The sequence below is a fragment of the Perca flavescens genome, chromosome 2 (genome assembly GCF_004354835.1).
Source record: "Perca flavescens isolate YP-PL-M2 chromosome 2, PFLA_1.0, whole genome shotgun sequence".
NCBI classification, from domain to species: Eukaryota; Metazoa; Chordata; class Actinopteri; order Perciformes; family Percidae; genus Perca; species Perca flavescens.
Genome location: NC_041332.1, coordinates 9606286 through 9619854, shown reverse-complemented (window position 1 = coordinate 9619854; position 13569 = coordinate 9606286). Strand labels below are relative to the sequence as shown.

General features: G+C 38.8%; 1 protein-coding gene across 1 annotated transcript in view; it reads left to right on the top strand.

Moving 5' to 3' along the window:
- Window positions 1-13569, top strand: part of cacna1ib (calcium voltage-gated channel subunit alpha1 Ib) — a 213934-nt gene that overhangs the window by 107482 nt on the left and 92883 nt on the right. The window contains exons 10-15 of the mRNA XM_028566047.1: window positions 2652-2803; window positions 4571-4756; window positions 6347-6464; window positions 6910-7065; window positions 9292-9373; window positions 11412-11578. Of these exons, the coding sequence (XP_028421848.1) occupies window positions 2652-2803; window positions 4571-4756; window positions 6347-6464; window positions 6910-7065; window positions 9292-9373; window positions 11412-11578 (861 nt within the window). The remainder of the gene's footprint in view (window positions 1-2651; window positions 2804-4570; window positions 4757-6346; window positions 6465-6909; window positions 7066-9291; window positions 9374-11411; window positions 11579-13569) is intronic.

Genomic DNA, 13569 nt, shown 5'->3' with positions numbered 1-13569 from the left:
GGAGCAGAGTCTGACAAGTAAGTTCCCACAGACACAGAAAAACTCCTGTCCGAAAGATATGAAGAAAACCAGTCCAGAGCTGATCCAGTAATGCCCACAGTTGATTTCAGTCTTTCAATCAGAGTGCAGTGGTCAACCGTATCGAACGCTGCACTCAGATCCAGAAGGACTAGAACAGAACATTTACCCCCATCAGCAGCCATTAAAATGTCATTAGAGACTTTCAGGAGAGTAGTCTCAGTTGAATGGTTTTTTCGAAAGCCAGACTGAAATTTATCGAAGATATTATTAGAATCCAAAACTCTATTCAGCTGGCTCGCAACAACCTTTTCTAAAATTTTTGAAATAAAAGGCAATTTAGAAATAGGCCTGTAGTTTTTAAACAAAGCTGCATCAAGATTGTTCTTTTTCAATATGGGGTGGACAACAGCATGCTTAAAACAGCTAGGGACCTGGCCTAGCTGAAGAGATAAATTTAAAATTGAAACCAAACATGGTCCAAGCAGATGTATTGTTTTTAAAAGTAAAGATGTTGGTAAAATATCAACAGGACTTTGGGAAGGTTTCATTGAGCCCACTAGCTTAATTAAGTCATTCAGGGACAAGGGGCAAAAGGAGTCCATTACCGAAAGTCTCTGATGAGTAACAATATGGGCGCTTACTGATGGAATGATGCCTGCCCTGATAGCACTAACCTTGTCCACAAAATGAGACAAAAAATGGTTGCAGTCCACATTTGAAAACACAGGGACAATACACTTAGTGGGAGAAACAATGTTGTTAATAGTCTCAAACATAGCTTTAATAATTAATGAACGTCCGTTACATTCAGGCCATTGCCAAATGAGTTGCTACAAAGCTAATTAAGACTATCGGCTCCACATAAGTCTCTCTGGATTTCTCAGTATGGTTATGTTCAGAAGATTGTGGAATCTGGGTACTTTCCCGCGCAGACACTCTAGTGAAGATAATTATCTCTGCTGAAGAGTCCATCATGTTTTTAATCCTCGTGTCCTCCTTGGCTACTAGCAACTGTGTGAATGAGGGGGGGTGGACACGCTGACAGTTTGTTGTCATTACTTAGAATTCCTCATGACGCGGCAGAAACTACACACTAAAGCTTTAAGTGTCAGTTAGGACCAATTTGTTTAAATACTGGCAGTGTGCTAATTGTATCACTCTCAGAAACTATTGTGTAACTTGCGGGACTGAATAGATAGAGGCCTACAGTACATAGCTTCACATTGTTTGGAGCAAAATTGTTTTTAGGGTTGTGTCCACGGAATGAGGAGTAAAATGTTGGACCTTTTTTAAATGGCAGCATCTGCAACATCCATAGTTGATGACAAAATGTGTTATGTTTGTTGTTTGCCTGCTACCTTCTGCTGTGTTGGAAAGGAGCAGACAGTTGGGATGTGGAAACGCAGAGCAAAAATGTACCTGCTATTTTATTGCTTGTCTATTAGCCAGTAGCTAATCCAGTAGCCAGTAACCAGTAGGGTCCACTTTCCTACTATTTTTTTTACTGGCATCAATGTGTGTGTGTGTGTGTGTGTCTGTGTGTCTGTCTCTCTGTGTGCATGCGTGCGCAGATGTGTGTAAAAGCTTTTGTCCTCCTTGCCCTTTTTGTTTTACTGCCTGTCATTTCCTCTCCTATTACTCTGTACTCATTTCTCTTTCTCCGACTTGCTTTCTATTTAATTTCTTTTGTCAACTTTATGATTACACTTTTATTCTCTCATTTTTATAATTTAGTTTCCTAATTTTGTAGCTAATAGGCCTATTATAAAGAATGACATGGTTAGCATGGTAGTTTGGTCTGTTTGTCTGACTGTCAAATGGTGAATCACCTGTGACTTTTAATTTAGCACCACCAACAGGTCAAATTTCATGTCCAATGCTTTACCTTGGGACAAATGATCTCAAAAACTAATGCATACCTGTCAGCATGCTAATAGCAACATTAGCCAAACAACATACAAACATTAGCATGTTATATAACCATAGCATGCTACTATGCCTACAGTTAACATTTATGCATGCCAACATGCTAATATTAACGTTAGCACGCACAGATGTTAACATAGCAGTGTTTTAAATGTAAGCTAACATGCTTACAGTTAACATACTGTTAAGGCTCCTACTGTAGCCTAAAACAAGAATCAGCTAAGAGCTTACTGTAATGCGAACATGGAATGTCTCTAACATAACATGCAGACATTCACAATGTTAGCAAGTTATGATTTGGGATGCTTTAATTTATTTAAAAGCCCATCTGAGGCTGCCAAAGTACAATGTAGACGGATCAAAGTTGGGCCAAGTCTTACAATGTAGAGCTGACCCTGACAAGCTTAGTCAACAATGGTCTTTTATGGCCAGTAGCCTGTATTATAATACATCATTTTAATAACAATATGGTTGTTCATGTGGTGCCACAGTTTATATTTTGCCAGACTAGCGGTCAGGATGCAAGACAAGCTGTCTCATTATTTTTTAATCCAGCCAACAATTTAGTATTTTTTGTGTGTAATGACCCTTACAGCTACAAGGGTCTGCAGTGTGCATAAATAATTTCCCCTTCCTTTCCTTCTCATTCTTCTGTCTTCCTATTGGCTTTCTCTTATTTTTTATTCGTCCCTATGCTCTGTCAGCCAGAAGAGCTCACAAATGTTCTGGAGATCTGCAACATCGTCTTCACCAGCATGTTCTCCCTGGAGATGATCCTCAAACTCACTGCATTTGGCTCCTTTAACTACCTGAGAAACCCCTACAACGTCTTTGATGGAGTCATCGTCATCATAAGGTAATTACACAATATACTTAAACATATAGTTTCTTCTGCCAAAAACAGGAGCAAAGAGGGGCTTTTTGGTTTCTGAAATACTACTGTATGTAATTAAGGTAGCATACTTTTTTGTGGTTTCCAGGCAGAGATCCTGCAGTTAAATTATTCATGTCATGCTTTGTCAAATTGTCATCGGCATTCTATTAGATTGAAATGTACCACCTGTACATATTCGGATGCCAAAGCGTCAGACAGCAGCAAACATGTTTTGTCTTTTGTTGTGTGTGCCTCGAGCTTCAGGTGCCTTGGTGCCTTTGATCTGCTGGCGTTTTTGTCCTCAATTCATCTGGCTGAGCGCCTTTGTCGGTGATCCCTATTATAACCCTGAGATCAGATACACATCAAAGCTACTAAAACTGAACAAGATCAAATGTGCAGCCCATCACAGAAGATACACATTGATTGAACATATCTACATATGTCTTCTTATCTCTTGCTCCACTACCAATTTCCCTCTCTTCATCTATCTGAATGTCCTCAGCTTTTCATACAGAGCTGCTATTAAAAAGTGCCCTCATTCAATCTTTGCCAATTCATAGCCAATGCTATTTTGATGTGCTGAGAGGAGCCTTTGATAGGCACCTCCATTAAAAGGACCAAAATGCCTACCAGAAGTCAAAGGAAATATATAACTGCTGTGATCCCCAATCTGTGGTTGTTTTGCAGCAGCAAACTGCAATTAAGAAAGGCATTGAACATTTAGGCAACAGCTTGATTTATAGTGTCGAAAAACACAAGTAACCTCTTGAGTGGACACATTAATCACTGCAAGATGAGATAAACCAGTCATTCCTTATGTTTCCCATGGATTAGTGATTATTCAGCTCATTTCATTTTGGCAATGGTTCCTTAAGTTGTTGAAAGAAACATTTTAGGAGCTTTGAATATGAATTAAAGCAATAATGATTACCTTTCACATCGAAGGCGTATTACTAACTAATGACCTTCCAATAGCAATATGACTGTATGCAATGATAATCTATTGTACTTTAAACAATAAGTTCAAGATCTAATCAGTACATCACATCCAACAGTGAGAGTTAGATGATTATCCCATTTTTATTGTCTATCGATTGGGGCTGAATTGCTGAAGAACAAAAGATCCTACTTTAATTTGATCACGGACCATTATTATGTACTCTGAAATCCTAGATTAAATATTAATCAAATGTTAGGCCACTACTGAAATATCTTTTTACTTAGATTTTCTGATGCTTAAGTTTGTCTTTCTTAAAGGTCCCATATTGTAAAAAGCAAGATATCATGTATTTTTTTTATAATAAAGCATATCGAAGACGTATAAATGCTGACCAATTAACATAATCTTTTCCTAACCTTAACCAAGTGTTCTTTATTGCCAAATCATTACCATATTTAATTTAGTATAACCACTTCTATTTCCTTTCCCACTACCTTACCTATACTATAGTTTGCAATTGCATTTTGTAAAAAGGGAGACTTATAAAAACATTGGCATTGGATGTAAAAGTGTTGTGAATCATGCCACCCAGCATTTAGAAGCACATTTAATTTCAAAACCTCTTTTCTCCGTTGAACCTTTTTAATCTCAATGGAGTTTTATCACTTGGAGGTGGAGTGAAACAGGCATTTATATGAATGTATTTTTATGTAAATGTTGCCAATTAATGTTTTAAATTATCATAATTTCTCATTCTTTCCCTTACGTTGCCTGCTTGTCTATGTGGTCTGTGTTTCTCCTCTCAGTGTGTGTGAGATCGTCGGACAGTCCGACGGCGGTTTGTCTGTGCTGAGGACGTTCAGACTGCTCAGGGTGCTGAAGCTGGTAAGGTTCATGCCAGCTTTGAGGAGACAGCTGGTGGTCCTCATGAAGACCATGGACAATGTGGCCACCTTCTGCATGCTGCTCATGCTCTTCATCTTCATCTTTAGGTAAGGTAATACATGCTGTAAAATGTGCTGTATTTGGGTGTTTGTTGGTGTCTCCTTCTGATGCAGATCATAGATTACAAGACAATCTGTCTATGCTTCTCTGGCTCCTCATCACCTGAAAACTGTACAAACACATGGAGCCCTTTCATTTTGAACAGTGGTCTTTATACATTATTTTTTTTTCAGAGATATGGTTTAGAGACAGGACATTGTTTTTTCCTCTGTCTTTGTGTGTTTATATGTGCTTGCCTTTGTCTACTTCAAAGTCCTGTACACCTGCATAAAAGCTGCCATTGAAGTGCAGCAGGTCACAGTGTTCCATAGCAGCTATTAACCCTGGGTGAAATATAACGAGCAGACACTTGAAGATGTGGTTAGAATTCAACAAGCAGTCACTTGAAGAACTGGAGCAACAGAACACGCAGACATTTGTAGATGCTCAAGCCCTGACACAGCAGCACTGTGAAGGCCTACAACGCCTTTCAGTGGGCGATCAATGGTTGCAGTTCCTCGCTGTTTTCGTTCCCCTCCATTTAGATAGCAGCTGTGGCTCACAGGGTAGAGCCACGTTGTCCTTAAACCACAAGGTAGTTCAATCCCCGGCTCCTACTGTCAAAGTGTCTTTGAGCAATACACTGAAACCCAAGTTGCTCCCGATGGGCATTGCGGCTTCGCAACTATCGGTATATGAATGTATGTGCTAATGAGAGCTAATTTGTAAAAGCGCTTTGTCCGGTAGAGTAGAAAGGCACAATATAAATGCATTCCCTTTACCATTTTCCATTTCAGCATTACTTTTAACTTCTTGAAATTCTGCTTTGTAAGGTGATGTGAATTAGTTAATTACAGTACACACTCAACAACTATCTACTTGTGTTTTAAGACACATACATATTCCAAGTATAAGCACTTATTTGAATGTATTTTTTTTACTTATACTATACCAAACTACTATTATGCCAGGGTTCTATTTTGTGTGTTTGTGTCACTTTTAAGGTGGTGTATGTAAATGCAAGGTGTGCCCCAAAAATGTCACATTCTAGCTACGTTTCACCATTAATATTTGTTCATGTCATGTTTGCTTTGTCAATGCCCTTAGTTGCTTGTTAGAGCAGGTATGTTTGGCTATCAATACTACTAATTGTATTCACAGTTTGATACTGTACAGAGGCTCTTGGATTCTCTGCAAGGAATTAATATCTATATCTATAACAAAATAACTGCACATTAAAATAACCTTTACATTATTTTTAAATGTTTAATGTGGTACTTTATAGTGACAACAAGGCCATTTGGGTCGATGACATCTTATGTAACCAGGCTTTAGGGTACAGTCACATTAAAACATTTACATTCATCTTCATTATCTCAGCCAAGAAAGTGTTTGGTTGCAGCCAGGGTACAACTAAGAGCCGCATAAAATCCAAACAAGATAAAAAAAAAAAAAAAAAATGGATAACAATATGCTTGGCATTCATCATGTTCAGAAAACCTGCAAAGATCCACATTATCAGTCAGGTACAGCAGATTATACATTTCCGGTGTGTACGATATGTTTACATCATCAGAGGTTCTGCTATTGTGTTGCAGTATCCTGGGAATGCACATCTTTGGCTGCAAGTTCAGTCTCAAGACCGAGACGGGTGACACAGTACCAGACAGGAAGAACTTTGATTCCCTGCTCTGGGCCATTGTCACTGTTTTTCAGGTAATCAACATATCACACATGGACAGGCATGCAGACACACTAGCAGAAATTGCTGCATATCTACACCACTTACGGCTCTTTCTCTATATATGCAGATGACTTGCACACATATCTTAATATTCGATTATTTCTGCACAAATCTTTTACGCTTAAACGTTTAATTGGACCACTTAAAACTCCAATGATGTAAACTTTTGCATATTGGTTGTAAATCCAATTTTTAAGTCCCCTGTGATTTTTATTTTCACACATATTTAATGCTAGAACACCGCTGCAACAATCTATACACAAAGAAAATGTGAAGAATACTAGAACTCTACGGAACACCTTCTGTGTTTGCATCAATATTTAATTAAATTGTTTAAGTGGTCTATGTGTGCACTATTAAAGCACTGTATGCATATGTGTGTGTGTGGGAGTGTTTTTATCAATGTAATTTTCTTAGATTCTGACCCAGGAGGACTGGAACGCAGTTTTGTACAACGGTATGGCAGCCACTTCACCACTTGCTGCTCTTTACTTCGTGGCCCTCATGACTTTTGGAAACTATGTCCTCTTCAACCTGCTGGTAGCCATCTTGGTTGAAGGCTTTCAGGCAGAGGTAAGGGAACTCGTTGCCAAGTATTGCCACATGGCTTAAGGTTGTAAGGTTGTTTTTCATTATGAGTTGATGTCCACATTTGAATTTAGTTGTTCATGATTGAGGTGCCCAGGCCAGGTTTGTTGATCTGATTCATTACTACCCTTTTAAAAACGTTAATTTGGTTCAACCTGAATCAGGAGGGTTGAAATATTTAAAGTGATCACTTGACATGTATGTGTCTCCATCCTCTGCTATGGACAGCTGATATCCATCAATCTGTCTGGGTTTCTCAAAGGCTAGAGTTTGACCTTTGTCAGTGAGCTTCATAGCTAAAATAAGCCTGGGCTCTTGTGCCTGGTTGATCTTTATAATCACAGAACTGATCAGATTGACATGCATAGAGTTACTGCTACTACAACAAATACTTATAGACTAAACCACTAGACACTTATTTAGAATCTTTTTTTTAGATTATGTATATTAGTGCTACTTTTGAGTAGCCTAACTGTACAAAAACTGTAAACTGTATATACCGAAAGTAATAATACATGTATATAGCATATTAAGTTTAATACGCTGTATTGACTTTGCCATACGCCTGTAGACACTGTAAAGGGGTAAAAACTGGAGCAAAAACAACCTAGGTTTCAAATTGTAGTTTATACTGCAGAAATAATAATTACAGGATTGGCCACAATTATGATATTTATCTGAGGCTGTATCAGCAGTCAAAACATAATAATGGTGTATTGAACACAACAGTGTAATTTCAGAAGCCATCTGTCTCAGTGGAAAATACTGGAAAATGATGCTGTCAATCTGCCATCAACTGTCAAACCCAGATGCATGATTTGAAAATAACAGTGCAGTTGAGTAATCCAGTTGATTTTTCATATACGGATCAAAGCATATTCATGGAACATGTGAATTGGAAGGGGAAACACTTGACACAAATCACAATGCTTTTGATCGATCCTTTTGAAATTCTGTCTGTGTAACAACGGTCAAGCATCAGTGGGACAGATGTTTTCAGATTTTTTCTTCCTTTGGAAAATAAATCAACACATTGTCTTCAGGCTTTGGTGTACACATGTACAGCATCCAATCAAAAGTATACAGCTTCTCTGCTAATTACTCTTTCAGTAATAGAAAATGCATACAAAATTATTATCTGAATCATAACTTTTTAACTTCTCATATAGAATGGCATAACTGCAGCCGAAGTGCATAAAGTTACAGCACTTCATTAAAACCTAATTACATTATGGAGCCAAATACCTTTGGAAATTAAATCAAAACATTGTCTTCAGGCTTTGGTGTACACATTTACAGCATCTGCACAAGCAGAATGCATTGCGTTACATAGGCTACATGTACTACGTCAATATCCCTCATACATATACCGAAACTATACTGAGATTAAACATACACACATGATAAACACAGAGTAATATTACATCCAATGTATGGACGTGACTAGCGGAGTTTACGGCTAGCCACGTTAGCCTCAGTATGCAGAAACTCACGATCAAAAGGAAACATTAACAAAATTTCTGTCAAAATGCAGTAAGTTATCAACCTAAACATTAATTTACTTTTAGAAAACTGATATACTGGGTGAAGTACTTTGTACACTAAATCTACCCGATCAAAAGTATACAGATTCTCTGATCGGGTAGGGAGGTAACGCAAGACTACACGCAGCAGATCTGCAGTACACCATATGGCCAAGGGTGGCTTCATTCACAACTATTAAACAAGGCTGTTATATATCATATATAACAATACACTACATTTTTAACTCTGTTACATCTGCCTTTCATTCTCTCACTCTCCTTCTCTCACACTGTGTCTACTACTGCTACACACTAGGGATTAATGAGCCAATTTGCTCCAGATTTTACCATTGAAAAGGCCGAAGAGGAAATCCCATTGGATTTAACCACACCTGTGGGGTTATTGGAGTAGTGTGTTAGTAGTTTGAGGATTTTACTGATTTAATGTTAACACACAACCCAGATCTGAGCCACCTTGATAACCTCAAAAATGTTTGATGGGCGGTGGGAGAGAGCAGAGGCTTTGACTGATGTTACACAGGAGATTAAAGGTTTTAAGTCAAACCAAATCTGTGAAATCTGTTACAGTGCACTTTAAAGCCTCCCACAGCACGACGCCTGTGTAATTCCACGTCTCTTTCTTCTCTTTATCTCCTTGGTCTGCCCCTCACCCCCTTTTTGTCTCCAGGGCGATGCCAATCGCTCTTATTCGGATGACGACCACTCCTCCTTTGACGAGAGCGAGAAGCACGACTCCATAAAATTGTCTGGTGAGCTGAGGCCATGTTCCCCTCTCACCCTTATAATTATAGTGTGTTTTTAATTTGAGATTTATAGATTAGTTGAAATAACTGACCCATCTGCTGTAGGTTAGGACAAAATACAACTAAAATGTCTTTAAAATCATAATATATCCTGTCAGCCAAGCTAAAATACAGCCAACATAGTTCTTTTCCAAAATGAAATAAGAACATATCATCATTATTCATTTGTCAATGTCATTTAATAACAAAGTCAAGTCAATTTTATTTATATAGCTCAATACCACAAATTTGCCTCAAGGGGTTTTACAATCCGCACAGCATACGATAACCTCTGTCCTTTGAACCTTGAGTCGAATGAGGAAAAACTCCCCCCAAAAAGAACTTTAAAGCAGAAAAAAATGGAACAAATCTCAGGTAAGGGTAACTGAGGAAGGATGTACAGACATGCAATAGAGGTTGTTTGTACAGAATAACCAGCATAATAAAAAATACAGTATAGACAATCAGGATGAACTAAAACCAAAAGTAAGACACAACTATGTGCAAACAGCTTCTAAAAAGTCAGAGAATAGCCAGCAGTCTTATGTGAAATATAAATGAGCTCTATCTTTATCCAAAGCTCACAATGGACCAATTCCAGCCATACAGCTTTCCTCAACAGACCCAGTAAACAATGCAGTTCAGAGAGGATTAAACATGAGTTCAGAGACTGGTGGAATCACTTATACACAGTATGAGTGGGCTACTGCTGCAGAGACAAGATGTGGATGAAACCCTGCAGTCTGTTTCCATATCTAGATGGAAATACAACAAGGTGTTCCAATGTCTGTCCACTCACCCAGCACATGCTCTGCCTCTCTCGCATTTTTTTCTTTTTTTATATCTCTTTTTGGCTTAAGATATAAGCCATATTCTACTTTTTTCTCGGTGTATTTCCAATTGAGGGGTATCTTCAGGCGGTTTTGGCATCGTCATCCCAACCATTTTTAAGGATTATTATTTTTTGAGAAATGAATTAGTTTGTCAGAAACTGCTTTTTTTCTTCTTCACATTTCTACACATTTTCCGCTGATAGGAGCATTAAAAGACCAGAATGCAAGTGTTTTTAAACTCATAACCGGTCTAATAGCTGTGCTTAAGCTTTCTAAAGTTTGTGATTTTCAAATGTATTCAGACTTTATCCAAACCTCCATAAGATCCACATTTGTCCTTCTTTCTCTATTAATAAAAAGCCTCACTGTGTTACTGGTGCAATAGTCTCGCTTTGCCAGACCTTCCTCCACAGCGTTGCAAAGGAGGGTCTGGCTAGTCCACAGAACATTCTGGGATGGGAGAAAAACGTGCTCTGGTTTAATGGCATTTCTTTAAACCAATCACAACCGTCTGGAGCGGTGCTAAGCACCGGGAAAAGCCGCAGTGCCGCCGCAAAATACGGAAATCTAGGAAATCACACAGTGAAATAAAGATAGACAAGACAGCGTAATAGAAAGTGGTTGAGTAAAAAAGAGCATAGCTTCAGGAATGAGCTAAAATTGTAGATTGACTAAGCCTAAGAAGAAACGCTACAAGAAATCATTCCTACCACAGGCAATCACATTTTTTAAATGAGTGTGTTAGATAAGACTTATATACATCACAATACTGCACTTAGTGCAACTTGCACAAACAGGTTTTACTTACATATTCATAAAAACTTTAAGTAGTTGTAAATTTTTTATTCCCAACTTCAATATACGTTTGTACATTCTTTCCTTTGTATTTCTTATCTTTATTTTTTGAATATTTGTTCTTGTATTCTATCCTATTTATTATTTATTGGATATTCTGTACGTGTGCTGTGTGTCTGATATTTTGCTGCTGTAGCACTGAAATTTCCCAATATTCCCAATCAATAAAGTCAATCTAAACTAATCTACCAGTGTAAAATATTGTGAGGAGTACAGTTTTGATAGACACCAAATGGGTAACAACATACATTGAATGGATGGCACAAAAAGCAACAAAAGTACTATTTGACATGCTGTCTCTGTTCAACTACCTATAGACCCAAGGATCTGCACACTGACACCCAACGGCCACCTGGAGCTGGGGGCCCTTTCCGGGCCCAGGGGATCCTACTCCTCAGAGAGGCGGAGCTTCACCATCGAGTCTGGAAAGAGCAGTGTGATGAGCCTGGGAAAGAGCAGCCTGGAGAGACGCTCCCTCTCTCTGGTACTTACTGATACTATTATTACACCAACGGGCATGTGTAGACATAACAGTCAACATCAAGTGGAAGGACCATACTGATGACAGCCTGTTCAAGACAAATGACATACTACGTTGCATCGCGCCCAACCTTTTTCTAACCGTTTTACCTTTACAAACCAAATCAAAATGTTTAGAATTAAAGAGAGATAACATAGTTTACTTCCTTTCCACAAAGTGTTAGGCTTACTTTATTTGAGTAGTGTATGAAAATCTATTAGACTAAACTGATTCAAAGCATGATTTTCATTAAAATCAGAAGGTGTTTTTGCCGAAATATCAAAGACAAACAAAAAAACGTGGATTTTGTGAAATTGATTTTCTTGTTAGTTAAAAAAATTGGCTGCCTTGGTTGACTGAAATCTGAGACTTGAAAGCTTTCTATTTGCTTTTGATCACACCCAACATTAGCACTAGCATTTATCGCTAATAAAACTTAAAAAACATAATAGAAAATAACTAATTACTGCCTGTATTGGGGGGGGGAAACACATTGATGATTCAGAAAAGTAACAGTATGCCTTGGAAAATCAATCAATGGCTTTGTGATAAAAACGCATCCAAAACAAAACCACTACTACCCTGACTTCTAGTACAGCCTGTTCTCATGAACCATTCATTCAAAAAGCTATGAAAAGTTAAGCACTGTAATTCGTAAGCATTCCATGTTTTTTTTTGCTGGTGGATGGTGGGCGTTAACATACAGGACTTCAAAGCCAGAGAGCAGAGTTTGCTAACCGGGTAAAACTAAAGTCTTTCACCTAGGAAATGCGTGTTCCTTAGGAGTGTTTTTTATTCCAAACCACAATCTTTTTCAATTCAATTCAATTAAATTTTTCAATTCAATTTTATTTATAGTATCAAATCATAACATAGGTTATCTCGAGACACTTTACAGATAGAGTAGGTCTAGACCACACTCTATAATTTACAAAGCCCCAACAATTCCAACAATTACAGTAATTCCCTCAAGAGCAAGCAGTGCGACAGTGGCGAGGAAAAACTCCCTCTTGGGAAGAAACCTCGGACAGACCCAGGCTCTTGGTAGGCGGTGTCTGACGGGCCGGTCGGGGGTGTGATGAACAGTGGCAATAATAGTCACATTAATAATGGAACAGTGACTGGATGTAGCGGGAAGCTGCAGGGTTCAGCAGGAAGCAGCATGACATTGCAGGGCACCGCTGAGCTCAGCAGGGAGTGCAGCAGGACCACGGCGAGAGCTGGAACCAGGATCTTGGTGCCAACGTTCTCCAAGGAAATACGCTGGGGGAAAAAACATAAGGACTCCGGGGAGTAAACTCCCCAGAAGCTAGGATTAGTAACAAGCATTTCTGGGACGGGATACACACAAATAGTAATAGTAATAGTAATAGAAAGGGAGAGGAGAGAGCAGCTCAGTGTGTCAAAGGAAGGAAGGAAGTCCCCCGGCAGTCTAGAACTATAACAGCGTAACTATAACAGCGTAACTAAGAGAGACGGGTCATAAGGAGAGGTAGCTTTTTCGGGCTTAGAACTCTCCCCCTGCCGGATCGGGCTTGGCTGGCCTGCCTCCCACTACTTTGTTATGTATTATTAATCTAACAATTATGAAGAGAAGCAGGTGGGCCAGTTAGGTGAACACCGCAACTCCTCACTCCCTAACTATAAGCTTTATCAAATAGAAGAGTTTTAAGTTCATTCTTGAAAGCAATTACAGTTTCTGCCCCCCGAACCCAGATCGGGAGCTGGTTCCATAGGAGAGGAGCCTGATAACTGAAGGCTCTCTTTTCCTAATCTTAACTGGTCGTTTTGGTGCCTAATCTCATTTTTTGTCGCGGCAAAACACTCATATGTCATATATTTGTCGACAAAATTTAACCGTAATGTCCGCTGAAACGACACTGGCTCAAAGTCACCTATTTTCAGGTAACTGAACCACCAAATACCGCTTATACAACGGAGGTCTGTAGCCGGCG